Source organism: Elgaria multicarinata, chromosome 14, assembly GCF_023053635.1.
Source record: "Elgaria multicarinata webbii isolate HBS135686 ecotype San Diego chromosome 14, rElgMul1.1.pri, whole genome shotgun sequence".
NCBI lineage: Eukaryota > Metazoa > Chordata > Lepidosauria > Squamata > Anguidae > Elgaria > Elgaria multicarinata.
In genome coordinates, this window is record NC_086184.1 from 32469463 (window position 1) to 32493592 (window position 24130).

The window sequence follows — 24130 nt, forward strand, 5'->3', positions numbered from 1 at the left end:
TGTTGACCATTGTAGCTGAGAGTCAGTGCATTTGTAGCAACTAGAGTGTTGGACTGAGACATCAGAAACCCCATCTGTCCTTGGACAAATGATTTCTTGGCCTAATCTACTGTGTAGAGTTGTCAGACTAAAATCTACTCTGTGCACTTTGGAAGAAGGGTGGAATACATATGTAAGACAAATAATGAAGCAAGAGCTTGAGATTTGAAATTGGTAGTCTTGCTGCCCTTGGGTGGAAGACAAGATTCGGTAATGATGCTTGGTAGCATAACAAGGAATGGAATAGTGATGTCCTGCAGCAGCCTTCCCCAACATGCTGGCTGGGAATGCTGGGAGTTAGAGGGTACCAGTTTGGGGAAAGCTGTCCTAAACCCTCTTAGATAGATGTTGGGATAAGTGCAAGTGAGATCCAGAATGCCGTAGGGAGAGAATGGGTGGTTTTGACACCAAGAGCACAAAGACGGGGAAAGAATGTGTTCCTACAACTGCAGAGATAGTGGGGTCCTCCCCACAATGGGCAGGGATTTGTTGTGGAAGTGGAGGAATTGGTCCCTAAAGCAGTTATGGTGCCAGGGTGTTTTAGTGGTCCTGTACTATTGCAGGGGAAATACTAACACTGAAACCCAAGATTTATGTTTTCTTCTAAACAGAAATGTTCCATTAAAAAAATTGCCTGTAAAAGATCATGAATAATCTGCCTTTGCCCTCACTTGTATCCTTTGCCCGTTAAATACTTGATGCTTTCGTTGGAGTAAGTTCTATTGCACTCTTGTCAGTACAGGAACTTATTTGGACAGAAACGATCATGGCCACTTCGTACAGTTGGATAGAAACAGTACTGTTTCCATTTGCATTGCCTCTAGTTTGGTGTGCTGATGACACATCCTCATCCATTGTTTAGATTGTCCTCTGGGCGGTGATGATGGAGGAAACATCTGTAAAACAAGAACAATGGCTATCAGGAGTCATTTCCTAAGCTGGGCATGTGAAATGTTCATTGACTGCACTTTGAATGGAGTTAATATCAATGAAGCATGAGTTTGTCACATGTTTCTACATCCACTGAAATGGCAATGTCGTTGGACTATTCCATTGAAATCTGTATTCCTGGAATCGTGCAGTAAGTTTTTCAAGTACTTCAGGATCAAAAGGTGTCATTGGGTACAGAGGCGAACCGTAAAATGCAGTATAGATAAATTTCCAATAGATTACAAGATAGGACTGCTCTGTTTCCTGACTCCTAGCAGAGCAGAGAAGAGGACCTGCCCCAGCTGGACTAGAAACTACATAAGAAAGTCAGCTCCCAGAGAGAGAGCGAACAGGAGTTTGTCAGGGGACGTGTATTGGAAGAGGAAACCATTCAAGGAGGAGAGAAGCCTCGAGTAAATCCAGGGGTTGCTTATTCAGAGATGCCCTGTGCTTTCCTTGTGCTCCTGAGTCAAGGGCCGTGTCCCGAGAGCTGTTGCTGGGCCTGAAGGGGTGTGGCCTGATTGCTCTCAGCAAAGCACAGGCTATTCCAGTTCAGTCAGAAAAGCAGAAACAAAAAGGGACAATGGATGGAAAGGGTTCTCCAGTGATGGTGACCTGCAAGGTTTGTGTTCCTGCCTGAGATCAACATGGTATGTACCTGCAACAAGTGCAAGCTGGTAGCACTATTGGGAGAAAAAGTGAGTGCACTTGAGTGATGAGTATCCACCCTCCAAAGAATAAGAGAAGATGATGAGTTCTTAGACAGAATGGTGGAACAGCAACAGCAAGTTGAAGCAGAAGTGGGGAATGCCGAGGTGAGGAAAGCCAATGAAGAGGAAACTCCCTGGAAAAGGGTGACACTGAGGAACAGAAGAACTAGAAGACGTTCTGCACCGGTGGAACCACTTGAGCTATGTAACTGCTTTCAGCTCCTGGAAGATGAGACTGGAAGATAGTCTGCAGAGGAAGAATTACAGGGGACCCTGTGCAGCAGTCAGCAAGTGGCAGAAGGTCAGTCGAGCAGAGGCAACAATAACAAGACCTATAGCAACAAGAAGAGAAGAATAGTCATTGTGGAAGACTCCCTGTTGCGTAGAATTGAAACTCAAGTCTGTTGCGAAGTCCCATGAACTCGCCAGGTATGCGGTCTCCCTGGAGGAGAGATTCAAGACGAGACTGAAGGGTTGCCAAAGCTCATAAAGCCCACTGACACTCCTTTTCTTCTCATTCATGTGGGAACAAATGATACTGCCAAGCAGAGCTACGAAGAAATCACGTCAGACTTTGAAGGTCTGGGAAGGAAACTCAAGAACTTCGGAGTCCAGATAGTTTTCTCATCCATACTGTCAGTTCTTGGAATAGGAAAAGAAAAGGAAAGAAAAATTATCCGGGTAAATGATTGGCTACGAAGGTGGTGCCAACGTAAGAGATTCGGATTCTGGGACCACGGGCTATGCTACTTGGAAGATGGACTGCTGGCAAGGGATGGGTTGCACCTCACAAGGGCTGGGAAGAATGCGTTTGGCCACAGGATGAAGAACTTGATCAGGAGGGCTTTAAACTGAATCCTATGGGGGAGGGAGACGTAAACTTGGAGGCGACAATGGATGAAGGCTCATGCACTATAACAGAGAACAGCTCTAACAGTGCCCCAAAATAGTCTTCACAATAGTATAGGAAAGAAGCCAGACTATAAAGCATATGGTCTTCGATGTCTGGCCTGTAATTTCCTGGATCCCCCCTGGATCCCTTTTTGAAAAGTGGTGTTACATTGGTCATCTTCCAGTCCTCTGGTACAGAGGCTGAGCTTAGGGACATGTTGCATATTTTTGTGAGAAGGTCCACTGTGGACATAATATATCTTGACTTCAGCAAAGCTTTTGACAAAATATCACATGACATTCTGATCAGCAAACTAGTTAAAAGTGGGCTAGATGGAATAACTATTAGGTGGATCCACAGTTGGCTACAGAATTGGACTCAAAGAGTGCTTATCAATGGAACCTTCTCAAACTGGGAGGAGGTAATGAGTGGGGGTACTGCAGGGCTCAGTCCTGGGTCCAGTGCTCCTCAACATTTTTATTAATGATTTCGACGAGGAGGTGCAGGGAATGCTTATCAAATTTGCAGATGACACAAAATTGGGTGGGATAGCTAATACCCTAGAAGACAGAAGCAAACTTCAAAGTGATCTTGATAGGCTGGAGCGCTGGCCTGAAAACAGAGATAAATGCCAAGTTCTACACCTCGGAAAAAGAAACCAAATACACAGTTACAAGATGGCTCAGTAATACTACAAGCGAGAAAGATCTTGGAATTGTTGTAGATCACAAGCTGAATATGAGCCAACAGTGTAATGTGGATGCAAAAAAGCAAATGCTATTTTGGGCTGCATTAATAGAAGTATAGCTTCCAAATTGCGCAAAGTACTGATTCCCCTCTTTTCGGCACTGGTTAGGCCTCATCTTGAGTATTGTGTCTAATGTGGGCACCACACTTCAAGAAGGATGCAGATAAGCTGGAGCAAGTACAAAGAAGGGCAGTGAGGATGATCAGGGGTCTGGAAACAAAGCTCTATGAGGAGAGACTGAAAGAACTGGGCATGTGTAGCCTGGAGAAGAGAAGGCTGAGGGCAGACATGATTCCTGCATTGAGCAGGAGGATGGACTCGATGGCCTTATAGGCCCCTTCCAACTCTACTATTCTATGATTCTATGATAGCGCTCTTCAAATACTTGAAAGGCTGTCACACCAAGGAGGGCCAGGATCTCTTCTCAATCATCCCAGAGTGCAGGACATAGAATAATGGGCTCAAGTTACAGGAAGCCAGATTCTGGTTGGACATCAGGAAAAACTTAGAGCAGTACAACAATGGAACCAATTACATAGGGAGGTCGTGGGCTCTCCCACCCTTGAGGCATTCAAGATGCAGCTGGACAGCCCTCTGTCAGGAATGCTTTATGGTGGATTGAGTAGGGGGTTGGACTCGATGGCCTGATAGGCCCCTTCCAACTCTACTATTCTATGAATCTGTGTACTGCTTTGCTGTGACACACCCACTATAGCAATCAAGTTATACCTTTATTTTATTTATTTTTTATTTATTTATTTAAGGATTTTTATGCCGCCATTCAGCCAAAAAAGGCTCTCACGGCGGCTTACAAAAGTATTTCTTGACAGTCCCTGCCCACAGGCTTACAATCTAAAAGACATGACACAAAAGGAAAGGGGACTGGGAGGGAGGAGGAGGAGGGGGAAAAGGAAAGCAAATTCAGGCACTACAATCTTAGTTGTAAAGTTCAGCAGTTACAGATGACAGCAGGAGGGAGGGGGCTCTGAGCTGGAGCTGGACCCAGGCACGGTGGAGAGGTGCCTGGCTGCTGCTTCCTCCCTCCCTGGTGGCCTCTCCAGAGAAATTTTGAAATTTTATGAAATCATATTCCAAATTTTGTAGTACCCTAAGACTGCAGCTAGAATGCAGGATACTTTTATTGTGAAGTTGTGTTTTCTAATCTTATGTAGCAAATTGTGGGGCTGAGTAGGACTCAGTAGGACCCTGAGTAGGACCCATGGATGCTGCGGCTCATAATGGGTTAAATAACCCACATTGAGCTGCAACGTGTCATCCGATTCGGGAGGGGTCACTGAGTTGATGCACCCTCCTGAAAGAAGCACAAATAAAAAGACGCAAGTTATCTGCAGCTGGAAACCTTTAGCTAAGCCTTCCTGTTTTAAATTGTGCAGGTTTATCAGAGTGAATAAGAGGCAATTCTTCAATTCAGGACACATCACAATTGAAATTCCCTGCAAATGCACCCCCTGGTTGCCTAGTGATTGGACTGCAACTCCCATCATCCCCCACCATTGGCCATGCTGGCAAAGGTTGATTGGTGTTGTATTCGAACAGCATCTGGAGGGGGGCACATTTTCCCCACTCCTCCAGTAGACCAAAGTCCGACTCTTGCAGAGCTGGGTTTTTCTTATTGTGAATATTAACAAAATAGAACAGAAAATACATTGTGAAAATTGGGGGCGGGGAACATACATTGCGTATATATGATTATCATCCATTTCCGTCATGTGTACCTTTCATAAACATTTTTTTTAAAAAGTGGGGAGAGATTTATACAAAGGTTTCAAGAAAAGCAGACCAGATATCTGTGTTGACAGCACTGGAGTGGTATTTTCACTAGTTTGGGAATGGCATTCTATTCTAGATTTAATATCAGAAGTGTAACTTTAACATGTCAGATGCTTATTGTTTTTTCTTTGTGATTAGGTGGTTGTAGATACAGCACAAATCGAAAACAAAGAAGCATATGCACCTCAAATCAGTTTAGAAGGGTCCAGAATTGTGGTTCAAGTCCCATCAACTTGGTAATTATGTTTTATTCCTTGAAAAAATTCCAAGTAATCTTTAAAAAAAAACTGAGAAGATTTAACTATTTGATCTGAAAATGAGTGATCTTAACGTCTAGAGACTTTTTATTAAAAACTTTTCTTAGGTGCCTGAAAGAAGATCCTGCAACAATGTCTCTGTTGCAGAGAAGCCTGGATCCGGAAAAGACTTTGGGACTGGTAGATGTGCTTTATACTGCTGTGTTTGACCTAAATCGGTGGAAGGAAGGAAGGTAGGTATGGTTTGTGCTGTCCACTTCCCACGTAGAAATAGGAGCGATGTACCAATGTTGCATCATGCAGTAACATTTGGTTATATGTAAAAGGGAGGATGGAGATGAGCTTTCTCTAAGGCAGGGCCAGTGGAAGACTAGGCAGTGAGAGCGTGCAGAGAGTGTGCATAGTGTAACATCTGGGCAGGGCTGGTGGCCCTGGTGAAAACATGGGCATGGTGAAAACATCAGAATGGCAGGCAGCTCAGCTGACCGTGCTGCAAATTGCAGTTGGGGTGTTGCTGACCATCATCACTAGTAAGTCTGTTGGGAGGGAAGCATGGGAGGGGCTCTGACAGGCTGTGGGGGCACTGGATGTCACTTCCGTGGGGTAGCCTCCTCACTGGTGCTGGCCTTCCTTGTGGGTATATAACTGCAAAGTTGCCACAAATCTTTGTTGGGGTGAAGTGCTCAGTGAGCTGGTTCACACAATCAAACTGCCTACCATAGCTTATTTAAGCCATGGCACTAGCAGGTGACCATTTTCAATATTCAAGCCACAGCCTTGTCATACAGAGGCCACCAGTGAGGGAGGAAGCAGCAGCCAGGCACCTCTCCACCGTGCCTGGTCCAGCTCCAGCTGAGAGCCCCCCCTCCCTCCTGCTACCAACTGTCTCTGCAGAGACCACCAGTGAGGGAGGAAGCAGCAGCCAGGCACCTCTCCATCGGGCCTGGGTCCAGCTCCAGCTCAGAGCCCCCTCCCTCCTGCTACCAACTGTCTCTGGAGAGGCCACCAGTGAGGGAGGAAGCAGCAGCCAGGCACCTCTCCATCAGGCCTGGGTCCAGCTCCAGCTGAGAGCCCCCCCTCCCTCCTACCAACTGTCTCTGCAGAGGCCACCAGTGAGGGAGGAAGCAGCAGCCAGGCACCTCTCCACCGTGCCTGGTCCAGCTCCAGCTGAGAGCTCCCTCCCTCCTGCTACCAACTGTCTCTGCAGAGGCCACCAGTGAGGGAGGAAGCAGCAGCCAGGCACCTCTCCATCGGGCCTGGGTCCAGCTCCAGCTGAGAGCCCCCTCCCTCCTGCTACCAACTGTCTCTGCAGAGGCCACCAGTGAGGGAGGAAGCAGCAGCCAGGCACCTCTCCATCGGGCCTGGGTCCAGCTCCAGCTGAGAGCCCCCTCCCTCCTGCTACCAACTGTCTCTGCAGAGGCCACCAGTGAGGGAGGAAGCAGCAGCCAGGCACCTCTCCACCGTGCCTGGGTCCAGCTCCAGCTGAGAGCCCCCTCCCTCCTGCTGTCACCTGTAACTGCTGAACTTTCCAACTAAGATTGTAGTGCCTGAATTTGCTTTCCTTTCCCCCCTCCTCCTCCTCCCTCCCAATCCCCTTTCCTTTTGTGTCATGTCTTTTAGATTGTAAGCCTGTGGGCAGGGACTGTCAAGAAATACTTTTGTAAGCCGCCGTGAGAGCCTTTTTTGGCTGAATGGCGGCATAAAAAACCTTAAATAAATAAATAAATAAATAAATAAATAAATAAATAAATGTTGTCCAAACCAAGGTAGCAGGGGTTGTACAAAGCATCACCTGTTGTAGGATTAAGCAAGTTATAGGTTCGGAAGACACAGCAAGTTGCGGTTATGGCTTGAATATTCAAAAAACATCTGCTACATGCTGCAACCCACTGAGGCTTAAACAAGCCATAGTGTGTAGCAGTGATCATGTGAACCAGGTCAGAGTCTGTAAGTTGATCATGAGGCCTATGTGTGCCTGAGAATTTTCCTTTAAAATGATGTTGCTTTCTTATCAGACTATGGAGGATGAAGTGGAATAAACGTTGTGGTATTTTCTTCCCTTTTATAAAGAAAAGAATGCAGATCAGGGAATTGGACAATTTAGGCTGGTCTCAGTGCTTGGAAATAATTGGATCAGATTGCTGATCTATAAGCACCTAGAGGAAAATTCGGTCAGCATCAAATATGTTAGCATCAAATCTGTGCCAACAACCTTAATTTGCTGTTTTGGTAAGGTAACTGGCTTGATAGATTTGTGCCTTGACTATAAAAACATCTAGTGACTTCAGTAGACTTTAGTCATAGCCCTGTATGTATTTGAGGAATGTGGCCTACAAAAGAATCCTGATGAAGCTGGATACACAATTCAGTTGAAAAGCAGCACTCAGTCATGGACTGGAAGGATGCAATGTTAGGTGTTAATTATGTCGATAAAATATTGAGTGTACATTTAAAATGTCAAACTGGGAGAAAATTGCTAATTTTTAGGATAACCTGATAGAGTAGAATACCCAGATCTCCAACACCTTGAAGATACATTTTGCATTGGACAGTTTAGGCACTGGATAATTTATTTTGGCTAAGGTATCCTTAGACATCATCATATCTGACCCCCAATCCTAGGCTGATACTGTAATGAATATCCAGTTGCCACTAAATGACCAATAACAGGATGGGATAAATTATTCAGCCAAGTATTGGCAGTACAGGAAAGGCTGGTGGCCTCATAATGAACCAATGTTTTATTATAAATACTGAATTATAGAGGCAAGAGTATCACTGCCCTCAACCATTTAAATTGCCTGAAACTGGTTGAACTCCCTCCCTCTGCTTCTGTTGAATTGCACCACCACCACTTTGTCCTGCCTTCCCGTTGCTGTCTCAGCCACCTTTGGCTGCACATTCTCTCGAATTCTCCACCCCAGACACTATTGGCCTCCTCCTGCTGTGGTGCTCAACAAAAACAAGCATCATTGCCCCCAAAGGAGATTGCCTGAACCTGAGGACCCCACCCCACGGCAACAATCATGGCCGGGGAAAACTGAAGACAAACATGGTCTCCTTACTTAACACTGTCTCTACACAGGGAAGCCCCCTCTGTCCAACCCAATCAGCTCTGCTTTTGCCTTCCCTCCATTATGTTAGAGCTGCCCCCTTCGTATCACTGGTCTCCCTGGAAATAGAATACAGATTCAACAGATTTGTTTGCTAGGTCCCTGGGGCCTCCCCGCTGGCTGGTTGTGGAAGTTGAGCATGAAGTGTGCTGCTGCTGCTGCATCCTTTGAACAGCGCAATTTCCAGTTTACTTGGTTGTGTTGTGGTGCTGCCATAGAAAGGTCCAGGTTCAGAAGCTTAATACTGATTGACTGATGTACTTTTTTAAGGCAATATCTTACTCTCTTTATGAGGAAATTATTTATGAGACTTTGCTAAGCCAGGATTTTGCACACTTTTTAATACTGATTTCTTTTATGCATTTATCATACATTCCTAAGAAACCTAAATTGCACATAATGGACCTAATTCTTGTCAAGATGTCTATTTGGTAAGGAGTAAATGTTTTTGCCTGAAATAGGGGTTTATTTTTGTTAAAACAGAGAACAAGCCTTGCCCTGCATTCAGATCCAGCTCCAGCGCGAGATCTGTGACTTCGGGCCTCACATCGACTTACCATCTGGAAATGGAAGCAAATCAGGTGGTGGCTTGCAGAAGACTTTCTCAAAGTTGACTTCACGATTTACAAAGAAAACTTCCTGTGCAAGTTCAAGCAACAGTGGGAGTTACTCCATCCCTAATACACCTTCCAAAACCCCTTTTATACCTAACTCAGAGGATAAAGCAAAAATGCCCAACAACATGGATGCCCGACTGCAAAGCATTCTGAACATCGGTAACTTCCCTCGGACCGTTGAGTCAGCCCAGCAGTGCTTGAGCAATCAGGTGGTCAATGGGTTTCTTCTGGACAGGCGTGACAGCATCAAAGCAGAAGGTGGTAAGGATGCCAAAGGTATGAATTTACCAACTGACCAAGAAATGCAGGAGGTCATAGATTTCCTCTCTGGTTTCAATATGGGCAAGTCCCAACAGACCTCTCCACAGGTGAAAAGAAGGAACTCTGTTGCATCGTCATCTGCTGCAGCGGAGCAGAAGCCGGTGGCCCTGCAGCTGCAGCCGCAGTCTTCGTCTCACACACCTTTGCACCATCTTCAGCAAGGGTTGTCACAGCAACAGCAGCCCCAGAAGCCCCAGCAGCAACAGCAGTACTATCAGCATTTGCTTCAGCCCATTGGTTCACAGCAGCAGCAGCAGCAGCAGCAGCGCCTACCTGGCAAATGGCCGACCAGTTCCAGCCAGCAGTCGGCCCAAACAGTCGGTCCGGGATTGTCCCATATGCCTCAGTGGAGTGGCCATGCCTTTTCTGATCTGAGCTCTGATCTGTATAACTTGGGTCTTGTGAACAGTTACATGGACAATATGATGTCAGAGATGTTGGGACAGAAACCACAAGGACCTAGAAATAATACGTGGCCGAATCGTGACCAAAGTGACGGGATCTTTGGGATGTTGGGAGAGTTTCTACCCTTTGACCCAGCAGGTGTGTGCATATTCTAAGGGGATTTAGTAAATACAATTTTCTGTTGCATGTTTATTGAATAATGCAGTTGAATGTGTTGAATGCTGTCCATCTGTAGATCTCAGTGTGGGGACAGATGCCCTCGTGTCTTCTGAAGGTGATAGCTAAATCCAGACTGTCTCACTGATAGAATAGGGAGTAGAAGGCTCTAGGATCAGCCTTTTCCAATCTGGTGCCCTCCAGATTTTTTGGACATCAACTACCATCAGTTCCCGCCAGTGGGATAGGAATCCTGGGAGTTGAAGCCTAAAACATCTGGAGGGGACCAGGTTGGGGAACTCTGCTCTAGATGTAGCCCAAATTTGAGTGCATGTGTGTTCTTAATAGCTGTTCTTTTTATGAATAGCCTTCCCTGTCCATTGAAAATCCTTGAGGCAGGTGCCAATTTAAGAGTATGTAAGCATGAAATTAGCCCTCTGTTAGTTCCCTGTATTGTCATAAGCTTCCTTTAAACAGGAAGGAAAGGAAAGGAACCTCTCATGCATGCACTCAAGTCATTGCTGATTCCTAGAGGGATGCCTGCTTTTGCTGACATTTTCTTGGCAGACTTTGTAGCGGGGTGGTTTGCCATTGCCTTCCCCAGTCGCAGTTACCTTTCCCCCAGCTAGCTGGGTACTTATTTTACCGACCTAGGAAGGATGGAAGGCTGAGTCGACCTGAGCTGGCTGCCTGAGAACCAGCTTCCGCCGTGGGGAGAGTTTTGGCTGCAATAACTGCCACTTACCACTCTGCACTACACGAGGCTATGTGCAAAAGCAAGACCGCAGTTCGCCAATGAACTGCTGCTACTGGGCCATTTCTGCTTAGAGCCGGCTGGCTTCCAGGATTCTTGCAAAGCATAATGGGTCTCACTTTTCCCCTCTAGTAGCTGCTGCCACCTGCTCCTTCAGACGGATTGCTCTCGCCACACCCTGCTTTTGCTTTGGCCAAGCCAGCCTTCCCCAACCTGGCAGCCCTTAGATGTTTTGGACTGGAAGTTGTCTGAAGGGCACCAGGGTGGGGAAAATTGGGCTTGGTGATGGGACATTTGACTGGCTGGACAGAGTTGCCACCACCACCCCACCTCCATTTCCATTTCTTACGGTCTGAAGCAATTTTTCATGCTCAGAATCTCTAAACACAGTAGAAGAGATCTTGAGAATTCCATCTTGCTTTTGTAAATGTTAAAACATGTCCATGGACAAGAAGGATGATAATCTCTGGGTTATAATAACTCTCCTGGGGTGGGGGTGGGGCAGCAGGTTAGCCCCTAAACTTTGTAATTTTATACACCTTTAAAAGGTAATCTTGTGATGGGATATTCTGAATATTCCTGCATTGTATCCACACAGAAGATATACAGTATTTAGACTAAAAGATTTTTTACTAGCAAAGAATTATAGGAGGACAAGAGGAAAAAGCAGCAGCTGGCGTTACCTATATAAAATGTCTGTTAAACATTGAGTGAAGTAAGATGTTTTCTCAACTTCCATTTCCTTTCATGGCTCAAGAAGGTGTTAGTAAAATGCTGATGAATCTCATGAGCTGCTTTACTTGTTCTCTCTAGCAATCTGCCTGCCTTCAACACTGCTGCTGTTGACATGCTAAGAGTGTTAAACAGTAGTATTCAACAATATTTGAATAATGAAAGTATTGCAGCAGCTACAACACAGAATGGAGGTTGGAAACATAACCCTTTCATGAAAAGCCAATCACAATGGCAGTATGTTTTTAAAGGTCAATTCTTATACACTGGGGTGGGGAGGTCCCCAAGGCCCATGAGCAACTCTTCAAAGGGTTGGAATCACAAAGGCATTGCCCCAGCACTCACGCTTCCACCCTCTATCCAGAGCATGGTTTCGCCCACAGCCTTGCTTGGGACATGGTTATATTTTGGGGGTGGGAAACAAGGGAAAGTCTGCCCTTATAGCTATACTTCTGCACGTTGGGGGCTGCTGCTTGTGTTTCTTAACTCTATGAAGACCACGTTCTGCTCCCAAGGCACAGTTTAGCCATCACTGCAAGTGGGTCGTATCTATGCCCTCCTTGCTAGAGTGTAACTTTGTTTAGCTAAATAGGACTGAGCCAAGTGCCTTGTTTGGGTGGAGGGAGAGAACATTCCTTTAGTTAGATATCTGTGGAGAGACGAAATAATCTTAGGAAGAGGATTTTTTTGGTGCCTCTTGCTTTCTTGGATCTGCTTTCTTCAGACATTCTTCAGCCTTCTCATCTTTATGACGGAGAGTAACCTCTCTTAGCAATAGGAATGCAATCCTGGATTTACTTTTTCCACAAGTCTGATGGGCTGCCAAGTTTTATACCAGGAGCAGTATGCTATATGGAGGGTTAACCATGATACCTGTGAATGTGCAGGGACTGCTTTTTGCTCCAGATATTTGGAGAGCCTGGGGCAATTTGCCTAGCATGGGACTGACCCTGCAAAAGGGCAGAGGCATAGCTTGGCTTTTATTTCTCCTGCCTTTAGTTGTGGTTGGAATTTGTGATCCTACTCCTAAGATTGATTATCTTGCTCTTGGTTTCGAGTATGCCAATGTTTAGAGTATGCCAGGCTCCTGCAATAAAAACATATCAACACACACACATTCAAATGTGTACGTTCTAAGCCATTTTGAGCTTATTTTTATAAAGAAATGTGAGAGAGAACTTTCTCAGTAAATCAGTACCCAGGCATGGCGATGCAGCATCCCCCTTGCCTTCACTTTGCACCACCTGTCTAATCTGCTGGTGGTGGTCATGATGTGTGGCTGCTGCATTGTGGCTTTCTTGACACTGCATATTTGATCTGCTGCCCATAAATCACTTTTTGGTGAAGTACTTAATATTCAGCACTTGGATAAACATTCCCAACCGCTGACAGGCTTCACATGCTTGTGTGAGTAAGTGTGCGCGTACTGAGAGTGGACTGTTAAGCTTCAAGGATTAAATGGGGGGGATAATTGCGGTAGAAATAGCTGAATATATCAACAACTGACTGTCCGGTGTGTGTTTTTATATCCAGTTGGCTCGGATCCAGAGTTTGCCCGCTATGTGGCCGGAGTCAGCCAGGCCATGCAACAAAAAAGGCAGGCACAGCACTTCCGTCGCCCCAGCAACGCACGTAGCAACTGGTCTCACCCTGATGACCCGCATAGGACCTGGCCCTTCCCAGAATATTTCACAGAAGGGTAAGAAGCCCTGCCTGCTGTCATAAAATGTAGCAAATTAGTATTAGCTAAATAGGATTTTTGCTGCCACACTGGACTAAAGCATTTATACCCATTTGTCCTACGCAGGCATCATAAGGATGTATTCTGCTTTGATACAGAGGCTGTGGTGTTGGTTTTAAAGGTCCTTTAAATGCAGAGTTTTTGCGAGGTAAACATAGTTTGATAACACTGGATTTGTCAGATTAGTGTACTACTGTTTAGAAAATTACTCCAGAGGACTCTGCCTGCCCTGTAAAGGTTTATTCTGAGTTCCAGCAGAATCCCGGGATCCATTTAAATGCAGTAAGATGAAAGAGCAACTAGGGTAGTGAATGCTTTCACATTCACCCTCTCTTCCCTCTGTTACTGATTCTCTGCTCTCTTCCCAGGGAGATGACTAGCAGCTGGTCAGGTGCTCAGGGTGACTCGGCCAGCTCCAGTGATGAGACCTCCTCAGCCAATGGAGACAGCCTGTTCTCCATGTTCTCAGGGCCAGACATTGTGGCTGCAGTCAAACAAAGAAGGTGAGCAGGCGAGGGGATAATCTTTGGTTTTGCTTGATGATACAGAACTTGCCACCTTAAGTTGAAAGGATTGTGCTTTCTTTTGCCCTCGTGTGAGTGGTAAGGCAAACCAGGTGTCTGAAAATTGAAAAGTTATTTATCTCTGCTGTCTTGCCACCTACATTTTTTCCTGTGTGATGCCTGGGCTTACAGTTGCCACAGAAGTCAGCTCGGTGAGAGAAGCAAGAAAAGAACTGAGGGCCAGAGGGTTTGGGGACCATCTTCCATTTCTGGCTAAAGTTTTGGCTACTTTATCTTGAAGGTGCCTTGTGGACTTGGTTCCTCAGTGTCTGAACAGTGGAAGCTAGGAAAGCAACATAAGGTGGGGTATGTTGAGTCTCTGCTAGAAGTGCAGGCTTTTCCTGTACTATTATATGGATTGGAGAGAGAGAGGAACAATAATACACATTTGAAAATGCATGCATGGATTAGGGGCGGACCAACTTTGCTTTCTATATCATTTCAAGCACAAGTTCATTCTGGCCTGTTTCCACATCAATTTGCCAATCATGTTAACATCTGCTTGAAAATTTATATTAATTTCTCTCTAATGTGTATATTTTTGTATGCAACATCACCTAATGTAAGTAGTTTTTAATCGAGAACTACATTGCAAAATTCAGGGAACTGAAAAAACAGTATCATGGCATTCTGGTTTGCGTATTAGTTATGAGAAGTGTGAATTAGGCTGTAGTCAAATGAAGATGAAACTAATTTCTCTCCATCCCTAGCATGGATTGGCAACTAATGTTGTGTGATCACTCTGGAGACGAGCACACCTGAAAAATCCATGTTCAGAGACAAATAGTACTTGATAAGTGACAGGAGAAGGGCTATTTATTTATTACATTTATATACTGCCCCATAGCTGAAGCTCTCTGGGTGGTTTACAAAGGTTAAAAACTATTGCCTTGATGCCCTCCTTGTAAGCCTCCCCTGGCATCAGGCAGGACACTGTTGAGAACAGAAATGCTTGATTAGGTCTGATAACAGGGCTGTTCTTAGGTAGTATGTAGTATCTTGGAGTACATCTAGTTTAGACCGCTACTCAATTCAAACTCTTTTTGTATCATTTATTATTAACATTTACTTACCACCTCATACTGTAAACCATCAAGGCAATTAATCACAATTTAAAACAATAAAACCTAAACCCGATAAAAACTTCATGTTAGCCTTTCTAGCAGCCACATTGCATTACTAGCTCATATTCAGCTTGTGATGCTCTGAGACACGTAGGTCCTTCTCATACATACTGCTGTGAAGGCATGTCTTCCCCATCCTGCATTTGTACCTTTACTTCTTTTTTTGTACCTAAATGTAAGACCTTATTTTCTGTCTTGGTTGAGTTTCACCTTGATAGTTTTGGCCCAGTGTCAAGACCCTTTTGAATCTTGATTCTGCCTTTTATGGTGCTGGCTGTCCTTCCTAGCTTTGTGTCATCTACAGATGTAAGAATCAACCTTTCTATACCATCATCCAAATCATTAATAAAAACATTACAAGGGGCCTAGGACAGTAGCACTTGACTTACCACCTGCCACCAGGGGGATGCAGAGCCATTCATCTGCTAATTGCTGAGTACGGTAGCTCAACCAGCTGTGTTGATCCACCTTAACAGTAATCACGTCCAACCCTCATGTTACCATCTTGTCAACAAGAATGTAATGGGAAACTTTGCGAAATGCTTTGCTTGAAATCAAGATATCCTGTGTCCGTGGCATTCCCATGATCTACCAAACTAGATAGATAGATAGATAGATAGATAGATAGATAGATAGTACTGCTAGGGGTAGGGAAGCAATTCATTCCATTCAAATTTGTATGTGAATTTACCAAACTGCTTCCCATTGAACCAGTGAGCAAACCAGAACAGAGTTGTGTCCCAAAATTCACAGTTCCCTAAATTCAACACTACAGTAATCCTTTCCAAAAATACACACCATAATCTGCACATCAGGGAAAAGTGTGCCCCCAAACCTATATGCAGTGCCCCCAAATAGTAAAAATAGCACACAAATGCAATATTATAGGAAGGGACAAACACACCATTATAGGGGAAATAGCTTGCAAAAACTATATATTTATTAAAATTAGACATAAAACTGCATACATTTCAGGAAAGGGCACACAAAAATACATTTATTAAAATGTAGACACAAAAATGTGTACATTTGAGGAAATTGCACCAAAAAAATGAAGTGTGCAGGAAATTGCATATGAATTTTCATGTGGACTCTTAAAAATAAAATTTGTATATTGATGTGGTATTGAGGTGAACCTAACCTAAGGTCAGAAAAAAAGGTTACATAATTGAGACATAAACCACATTAAAACAGATTAGTTAAAAACACATCATATGGTCACAGATCAACTGCTTAATAATGTGTTCAAGAATTTTTCCAGTATTGACTGGTCTGTAGTTTCGTGGACATATGCCCGTTTCCAGTCTTCTGGCATTTTACCTGTTCTTAAGGAATTATTTCTTCATGAGCTCTCTGCATCTTGGTGAGAACATTCTAGAGCTGAAGAGTGTTTTGGCAGGAGCCCTGCCCTCACACGTGTCCCTGGGTGTGGCTCCCAGTTTTCCCATTTCCTCGTCAACCACTGAAGCAGATACATTGCGAGGAACATTCCTTACGTTTCCCAGGGAGGTTAGAAGACTGAGCAGTTGAGCTGGCTTTTGTTTTATATATTTATTAGCTGATATACCCGTCGTTGCTCAGGCCTGCGAGGTAATCATCTTAAAGTAGTAGGCCAGTGCTAGGCCGGTGAGTTAACTTTTATACTAATTAAATTGCTCAAGACATGCTGGGAGTTGTAGGCGTAAGCCAAGGTCTCTGAATAACGTGTTAATTTTTTAACACCGTCTGAGGTGTGGTGACAGACAACTGGAGAGAGAGTGGGCCTTCTTAGTTGTGGCACCGTGCTTATGGATTTCTTTTTCCTAGGCAGGCTTGCCTAGTAACTGCATTAATGGCTTTCCAGTGCCAAGTGATTTTTTATTATTATTATTTTCCAAGGCCTTTTAACTTTTTTATGCTGCATTTTTGTGTGTGCGTTTCCCTCCCCCCCCCCCCCCCCCGTTATAACTAAAACACAACATTCCAAGACAGATGCAGGAATTCCTGAATAAAGTTTATGATATTTATGTAAAAGCCTGACTATAACATTGAAACAGAAGAGTGAATGGAAGAATGACAGATAGCTGAGGCTAGAATGGAATGGTGGGTGGGGTTAGTGGCAATTGGAGATAGTCAGGTAGAAAGAGAACAGAGACAGTTACTGAGAGGTCAGGAAAGTGGGGAGTGAGTTAGGATTGAGAGAGTGACCTGGTTTGCACTAGGGCTGTGAATGGACCCCCGGGGCCCCAGTCTGCTTCAGAGCCCAATTTGGACCGTTGCAGACCTTCCCCGATCCACCTCAGACCCAGATCCGAAGCGAGATTCGGAGGTCTGAAGCGTGATTTGGATCACGCATTTTCCCCATAGCCTTGCATTGGGAGAAATAAACACCAATAACTTTTTTATTTTTCAGGATAGAAACATGAAACTTGGTGACTTTATAGATGTCATCGACCTACTCATATGTATAAATTTTCATACATATATGTTCAGCGGATTTCTCGCTAGGAATTTTTTTAAAATGTGATTTTTCGAGGAAACATGCAGCCACCCGCAAAGAGCAATTTCAGAAGGTGTCTTATCTAATCAAGAGTCAGCACACACTGTGCCTTCCTAATATCTGTCTTTTGAAGTGCAAATCTCCCCTACTTGAGTCTTTTGACGTTAACTCATCCATTCCTTCCCATTCAGATAAGAAGCTGACTGCAATACACACCTGGCTGGGAGCAATATGGGGAGAGTAAATGATTATGGGGGAAATCTTTTAAAAATTCCTAAAAATCAGGGGATGAACTGATGTGCTTCAAACTTGGCATGCCTAAAGCCCTATGTAGGTGCTATCATGTTGCCACGTTACATGTCTTTGCCTTTAAAAATGACAGTAATTTAAATAAATAATTTTAAAACCTCAATTCTTTAAAAAAAAATCCTAAAAATCAGGGATAGAACCAATGTGCTTCAAACTTGGCACACCTAAAACCCTACTTAAGTGCTATTATGATGCCAAATTTTGTGTCTTTACCTTTAAAAATGATGGAGACGAATGCATTTTTGTAAATTCCCATCTGTAGTCCTTGAAAAAAATGTCAGAATCGATTCGGACCGATCCGCTTTGGATCAGTTCGGACCTCCCCCAATCCGCCTCAGATCTGTTTTAGAGAGGTCTGAATCAGATTCGGGATTCGGATCTGAAGCGGTGCACAGCCCTATTTTGCACATAATGACCTGATTTCCTAACCCATGCTTTATTTAAAACCAGCCACTCTTCATGCCAGTACTACATCTGCCAGCATGCCTTTGGCTACTCGCAGGTGACTGCATTTCCTGAGAAGTTGTTCCCTCCTCTTGTTGTCAATGCTGCTCCTCGATAGAGCATTGAGGAGTAGCATCGCCAAGGAGGGGAGGCAAGTGGCTGTCAGTGGACATATCCAGCTCAGACCAAATCCTGTTGGGACTGCCTCAGCCCATGCTTCTCGCTCACCAAGTGCGCCATTAAGGAGCTTGTGCTGAAGGGCCGGGGCCAGGTCGGACACTTACCCTCCTTCATCGTGCCTGTTTCTGGGCACTTGCAGAGCACCTCCCCTCCCTCCCTCTTAAGGGTGAAGGCCATGCACACGCTTCCCCAAGATTCTTAAAAAACAGTGATATCAGGAAGGGGTGCCTTTGAGCATGTTCAGAGTTCAGCCTCTCAAAGTCATGCGTTGTATTTAGTTACGATTTTTAAATCATGCATGGTGGGCAGGAGGAGGCACTGCAAATGGACGCAGCAAATTTAGTTGAGTTGTTTCCTTTTATGTGGAATCGGGTTGACTGCTTGAGACCAACCTTAGGAGTCTTGGTTGTGAAAGGCACACAGCAGCCACCCGCCCACACGCACACTCACAATGGCTTCCAAAGGCCGCTAAGTCTGGCCTTCCACCCAAGGGTATAAGCTTAGTTTTTCTTATTAAATTCTTTAAAAATACTTAAAACCCAAAATTTCATGTTTTCAGGGGGGGGGGTTTTCTGGTACATTGTACAGCCAGACCTATCAGTGTGTCAAATTTCAAGTTTCTAACTCATCTGGAAGTGGGTAAACATTTCCAAACATACATCATCCCATACACATACTTTCAGCTTTATAGGTAGAGATTTACAAGTTTTATATACCTCTTCATCCGGCAGGGTTACTGAGCAGCCAACAATAAAAAAAGAAAACAGAGCTAAATATAAAATAATTTAAAATCAGATTATAACAAAAAAAAAAACATGGCTCTTCAGTCAGGGAAGGCTTATTTAAATAAAAATGTCCTCAGCAGGCACCAAAAATAAAATGACAATGCCTGCCTGATATCAACAGCATAGAGTTCTACAGAGAGGGGGCCAGTATGTTGAAGGCTGTACTCTGAGTGGACTCCAAATGGATCACAGATCCATACGGAATCACTAGAAACTCCGTGATGATCTCAGTGGTAAGAGAGGCTGGTAAGAGAGCATGTGCTCTCTCAAATAACCTGAGCCCAATTGGGCTTAATATACCAATAACATAACCTTAAACCTGGCCCAGTAGCACATAAGCAGCCAGTGCAGTTCCCTCAGCAGAGGAGTTACCTATGCATCTGCTATTGCAACTGGGAGGAGTCAGGACTGAGTAGCTGGGGGATGCATTTCTTCCTGCGTGGAACATATACCTCCTCTATGCTTACCCACTAATCCTTTTCATCACAAAAGTGATGCTGAAAGCACAATGAGACAGTGCCAATCTCATCCTCACCCCCTCAGCCAGCATGGTTCATGGTATTGCTTCTCTTTCTTCAGCAATATCTTGGTCCCCCATTCCTCATAACTCTTCACTTCGGACCTGCATACCCTCAACCTGACAGCCTGGAGAATCCGGCCAATGTAGCCTTCTTCCCCGCTGTTTGCTTCTTGTTGGATTCGGTGTGTGAGCAATCCACTCAGCACTCCTACTGAGCAAAATGGACTCGCTTTACAAGTTTCTTGACTCTGTATGCTGCCCGTTGCAACATGTTTTTTTACTTCCTCCTTTTATCTGTTCGAAGACACTGGTGCCCTTTTCCCTTTGGATCTGCCTTACAGCAGTGTCTGCTTTTCACAACTTTGTAGAAAGTTTCACAATGCTTTCACACCCTTTGGCAAAAAAGTTCTGCAGAAACTCTTTCCTTTGCACAAACCTCCTCATCTCTGGAGTTTATTTGTTGTCCTCGTCAGCCTCACAAGAAAACCCTTTGAACACATAGTGACAATGGATGTTCGTCTATTCATCTTCAAAATGGTCTTTCTCACCTTCAAAGTGGCCAAACATGGTTATTGTTTCTGCACTCTCAGGCATAAGAACATAAGAAGAGCCCGGATGCTGGATCAGACCAAGGGTCCATCTAGTCCAGCACTCTGTTTACACAGTGACCAACCAGCCATCGGCCAGGGATGAATAAGCAGGACATGGTGCCACAGCACCCTCCCACCAATGTTCCCCAGCAACTGGTGCACGCAGGCTTACTGCCTCGAATACTGGAGATTGCACACAACCATCAGAGCTAGTAGCCATTGATAGCCTTTGCCTCCAGGAATTTATCTAACCCCCTTTTGAAGCCATCCAGTTTGGTGGCCATCACTACATCTTGTGGTAGTGAGTTCCATAATTTAACTATGCGCGGTGTGAAGAAGTCCTTCCTTTTATTTGTCCTGGATCTCCCACCAATTTCATGGGATGACCCCGGTTCTAGTATTTTGAGAGAGGGAGAAAAATGTCTCCCTGTCCACACTTCTCCATACCATGCATAATTTTGTACATCTCTATCAGGTCTTCCCTTAGCCTTCTTTTTTCCAAGCTAAACAATCCCAGTTAATGTAACCTTCCCTTCATCCAGCCCCTTCATCATTTTAGCTGCCCTTTTCTGCACTTTTTCCAGCTCTGTATTATCTTTTTTTAGGTGTGGTGACCAGAACTGTACATCGATTTATATAAGGGCAGTACGATACTGGCTGTTTTATTCTCAGTTCCTTTTCTTACAATGCCTAACATGGAGTTTGCCTTCTTTACAGTGGCCACACACTGGGTGGACATTTTCATTGAGCTGTTCACCACAATCCCAAGATCTCTTTCTTGTTTCGTCACCACCAGCTCAGATCCCATTAGGTTAAACTTGAAGTTGGTTTTTTTTTGCCCAATATACTTTATTGTATATAAAATATATAAAATATATAAAATATACTTTGCCTTACACAAATGTAAGCTTGCCCTCCATCTAGACATATCCTCTCTCCCCAAGGTAGTCTTCTGATTTACGTCTTCAACAGGACACCTTGCCTACATTTTTGCCATCACCATCTTTCCCACTGGAAGCATCTCTCCACTCTCTAGACATTAGGAGAGTCCTCGCAGTCTACATAGATAGGACAAGATTGTTCCAACAATCACCCAGCTTATTCCTCTACTACTAAGACCCTCAGAAAGATATTCCTGTATCTTCTAAATGACTCACAAACTGGGTGACCGAGAATATTTGCCTGCTGTACAAGTGGGCATCTCTCCATAAGGACACACTGTACCAGAGCAACGGCCTCCTCCACTGCTGTTGCCCAATGAGTTTTGGTTCTGGACCTCTGCAGAGCCGCTTGCTAGGTATGAGCCATCAACCTTCAGCTCTACTGACTTAATCTTTGGTCCCAGAAGGATCGAAGATTGCAGAGTTGTTCTTTCCCCTGTGCTGTCATAGCACCCTGCCTCACCTCTGGTTATAAGTGCATTGCTTTCATAGACTCATAGAATAGTAGACTTGGAAGGGGCCTATAAGGCCATCGAGTCCAACCCCCTGCTCAATGCAGGAATTCACCCTAAAGCATCCCTGATAGATGGTTGTCCAGCTGCCTCTTGAAGGCCTCTAGTGTGGGAGACCCCACCACCTCTCTAGGTAACTGGTTCCATTGTTGTACTGCTCTAACAGTCAGGAAGTTTTTCTTGACGTCCAGCCGGAATCTGGCTTCCTGTAACTTTCTAATTAGCAATATGTATTTGATGCACAGAGACCAAGAAGACGTAAATACAAGTTGCTTTCCTGTAACTTCAGTTCTTCACGTGATCATCTGAGCATTTACACAACCCACCCTCCATCCCTGTGCAAAGTGCCTCTTTACTTTGGAATCCATCAGACTTTGGTGTCAAAGAACTAGGAAAAATGGGAGCTGCACCCAGGGACATGCACAATGGGTGTGGACAGGGTTCCTTCAAAATGCTCTTCAGCTCTAGAATGTTCAGACCAAGACATTGCGCAGGCACAGCACCTGCATGAGAGTGAATGCACAGGTAATAACTCTTAAGAACTACAGCAAAGAAGGACGCAAACTGTATTTCTCAGATTTCAGACAGCAGCTCTAAAATAATATCCACCAACTCCTTCAACAACTGAGGATGTAATTATCTGGCCCTGGAGATTTGAACTAATATGAAGTAGGCAGGTGTTCTTTAGCCATCTACTCGCCTATTCCTTGGCTGCAAGTCCCTCCTTTTATACCATTTGTTCTACCTGTCCTAGGTGGAACCCAGCTCCCCTTGTGGGAGAGGATTGAGTACTTCTGCCTCCCCAACCCCATTAAGAATTCACCTTCTTCCCTAAGCAGTGGACCTACTCCTTCCTTGTTCTTGTTTCGAACAAAGCTAAAATAAGCCCCGTTTGTTGTTTTTATCAAGCTTCAGCTCATTCTGTGCCTTACCCTTCCTGCCACCATCCTTACAGGTTCAGGCTATTTTGTTGTACACCTCCTCCATCTCCTATACATATCCCTTTTGAATCTCATCTCATCAGAGAGCATCCTGCGTAGCACATTGGCTTCTTTAAATGTCTCTCATTTTCCTTCTCGTGGGAATTGCATCTTCAGTATTTCAGGATAGCAGGCCCTTGTTCCTTCTTTCACCTTCTGAGAGATGAAGTTGTCAGCAAAACATGTCAAACATTTCTTGGACTTAAACTTTTAGCAGGTGTCAGGTTATTAAAATCCCCCAGTACTACTGTGGTACAACCATGAGAAAGTTTTGTCATCTGTTCTAGGAAACTGTCATCCATGTCTTCTGGCTAATTGGGCAGTCTGTACTATACTGCTACAACAATAACTCTCTTGTTTCTCACTCCTTCTGTCCTTGCTCATATCTTCATGAACTCCCTGAAAGTCTTTGAGCAGGACTGGAATTAAACATTGGATAGTGCAGATGCATAAAACCTTGCTTTTGAAGCACATCTGAAGCACTGATGTCTATCCTTCGTTAGCTTCAGCAGGGCCAAGCAGGGCCACAGATTTAAGGATTATACCTACTACTTGGCTGGCTGGGTGACTGTGAGTTCACTTTAATCCATGGGCATCTGCTTGCCATGAGTGCAGTGGGTCAGATGTTTTGGGTCACGTAATGTCAGAATTGGCCCTTACTTCCAGCATTCAGTTTTTTGACTATGGAGAATACTGTATGCAGCCTAAATTAAAGAACATTTTCTCATATAAGATTCTGCCATTTAGTGAACAGACCACTTTTCCTCCTAAAATATTTCCACAGGAAACACAGCAGTGGGGAACAAGACCCAAGCACACTTCCTTCACCACCGCTCTTCTCTACAGTGGATGATCATAATCAGGCAAGTATCAGATTCAATATTGTGTCTTTTAGAGTGGCTAATTATGGATGGTGTCTCCTTAATCTGCTTGCAGGTAACTTCAGTGTCCTGAATAATAACAGTGTCCTGAATTCAGTGGTATTTATTGGAGGCTTCATAGGCTTTTGTAATAGGCTTCACTTTTAGTTAAATCTGCAGTGGCTTCCTCAGGAGACTTTGATCCATTCTGGATCACAGAATGATAGTTGGAAGGGCCATCGAGTTCAGCCGCCTGCTCAGTGCAGGAATCCACCCTAAAGCATCCCTGACAGATGGCTCTTCAGCTGCATCTTGAATGCCTCTAGTGTGGGAGAGCCCACGATCTCCCTAGGTCATTGGTTCCATTGTCGTACTGCTTTAACAGTCAGGAATCTGGCTCCCTGTAACTTGCACCCATTAGTCCGTGTCCTGCACTATGGGATGTTTGAGAAGAGATCCTGGCCCTTCTCTGTGTGACAACCTCTCAAGTATTTGAAGAGTGCTATGATGTCTCCCCTCAGTCTTTTCTTCTCATGGCTAAACATGCCCAGTTCTTTCAGTCTCTCCTTGTAGATCTTTGTTTCCAGACCCCTAATCATCCTTGTTGCCCTCCTCTGAACATGCTCCAGTAGATGCA

The 24130-nt window shown here is 44.5% G+C and overlaps 1 protein-coding gene across 3 annotated transcripts in view; it reads left to right on the forward strand.

Annotated features, from left to right (window-relative positions):
• Positions 1-24130, forward strand: part of GARRE1 (granule associated Rac and RHOG effector 1) — a 95087-nt gene that overhangs the window by 67832 nt on the left and 3125 nt on the right. For all 3 annotated transcript variants that reach the window (XM_063141315.1, XM_063141316.1, XM_063141314.1), the window contains exons 8-13: positions 5249-5346; positions 5475-5600; positions 8964-9961; positions 12999-13164; positions 13575-13709; positions 23418-23496. In XM_063141315.1, coding sequence (XP_062997385.1) covers positions 5249-5346; positions 5475-5600; positions 8964-9961; positions 12999-13164; positions 13575-13709; positions 23418-23496 — 1602 coding nt within the window. The remainder of the gene's footprint in view (positions 1-5248; positions 5347-5474; positions 5601-8963; positions 9962-12998; positions 13165-13574; positions 13710-23417; positions 23497-24130) is intronic.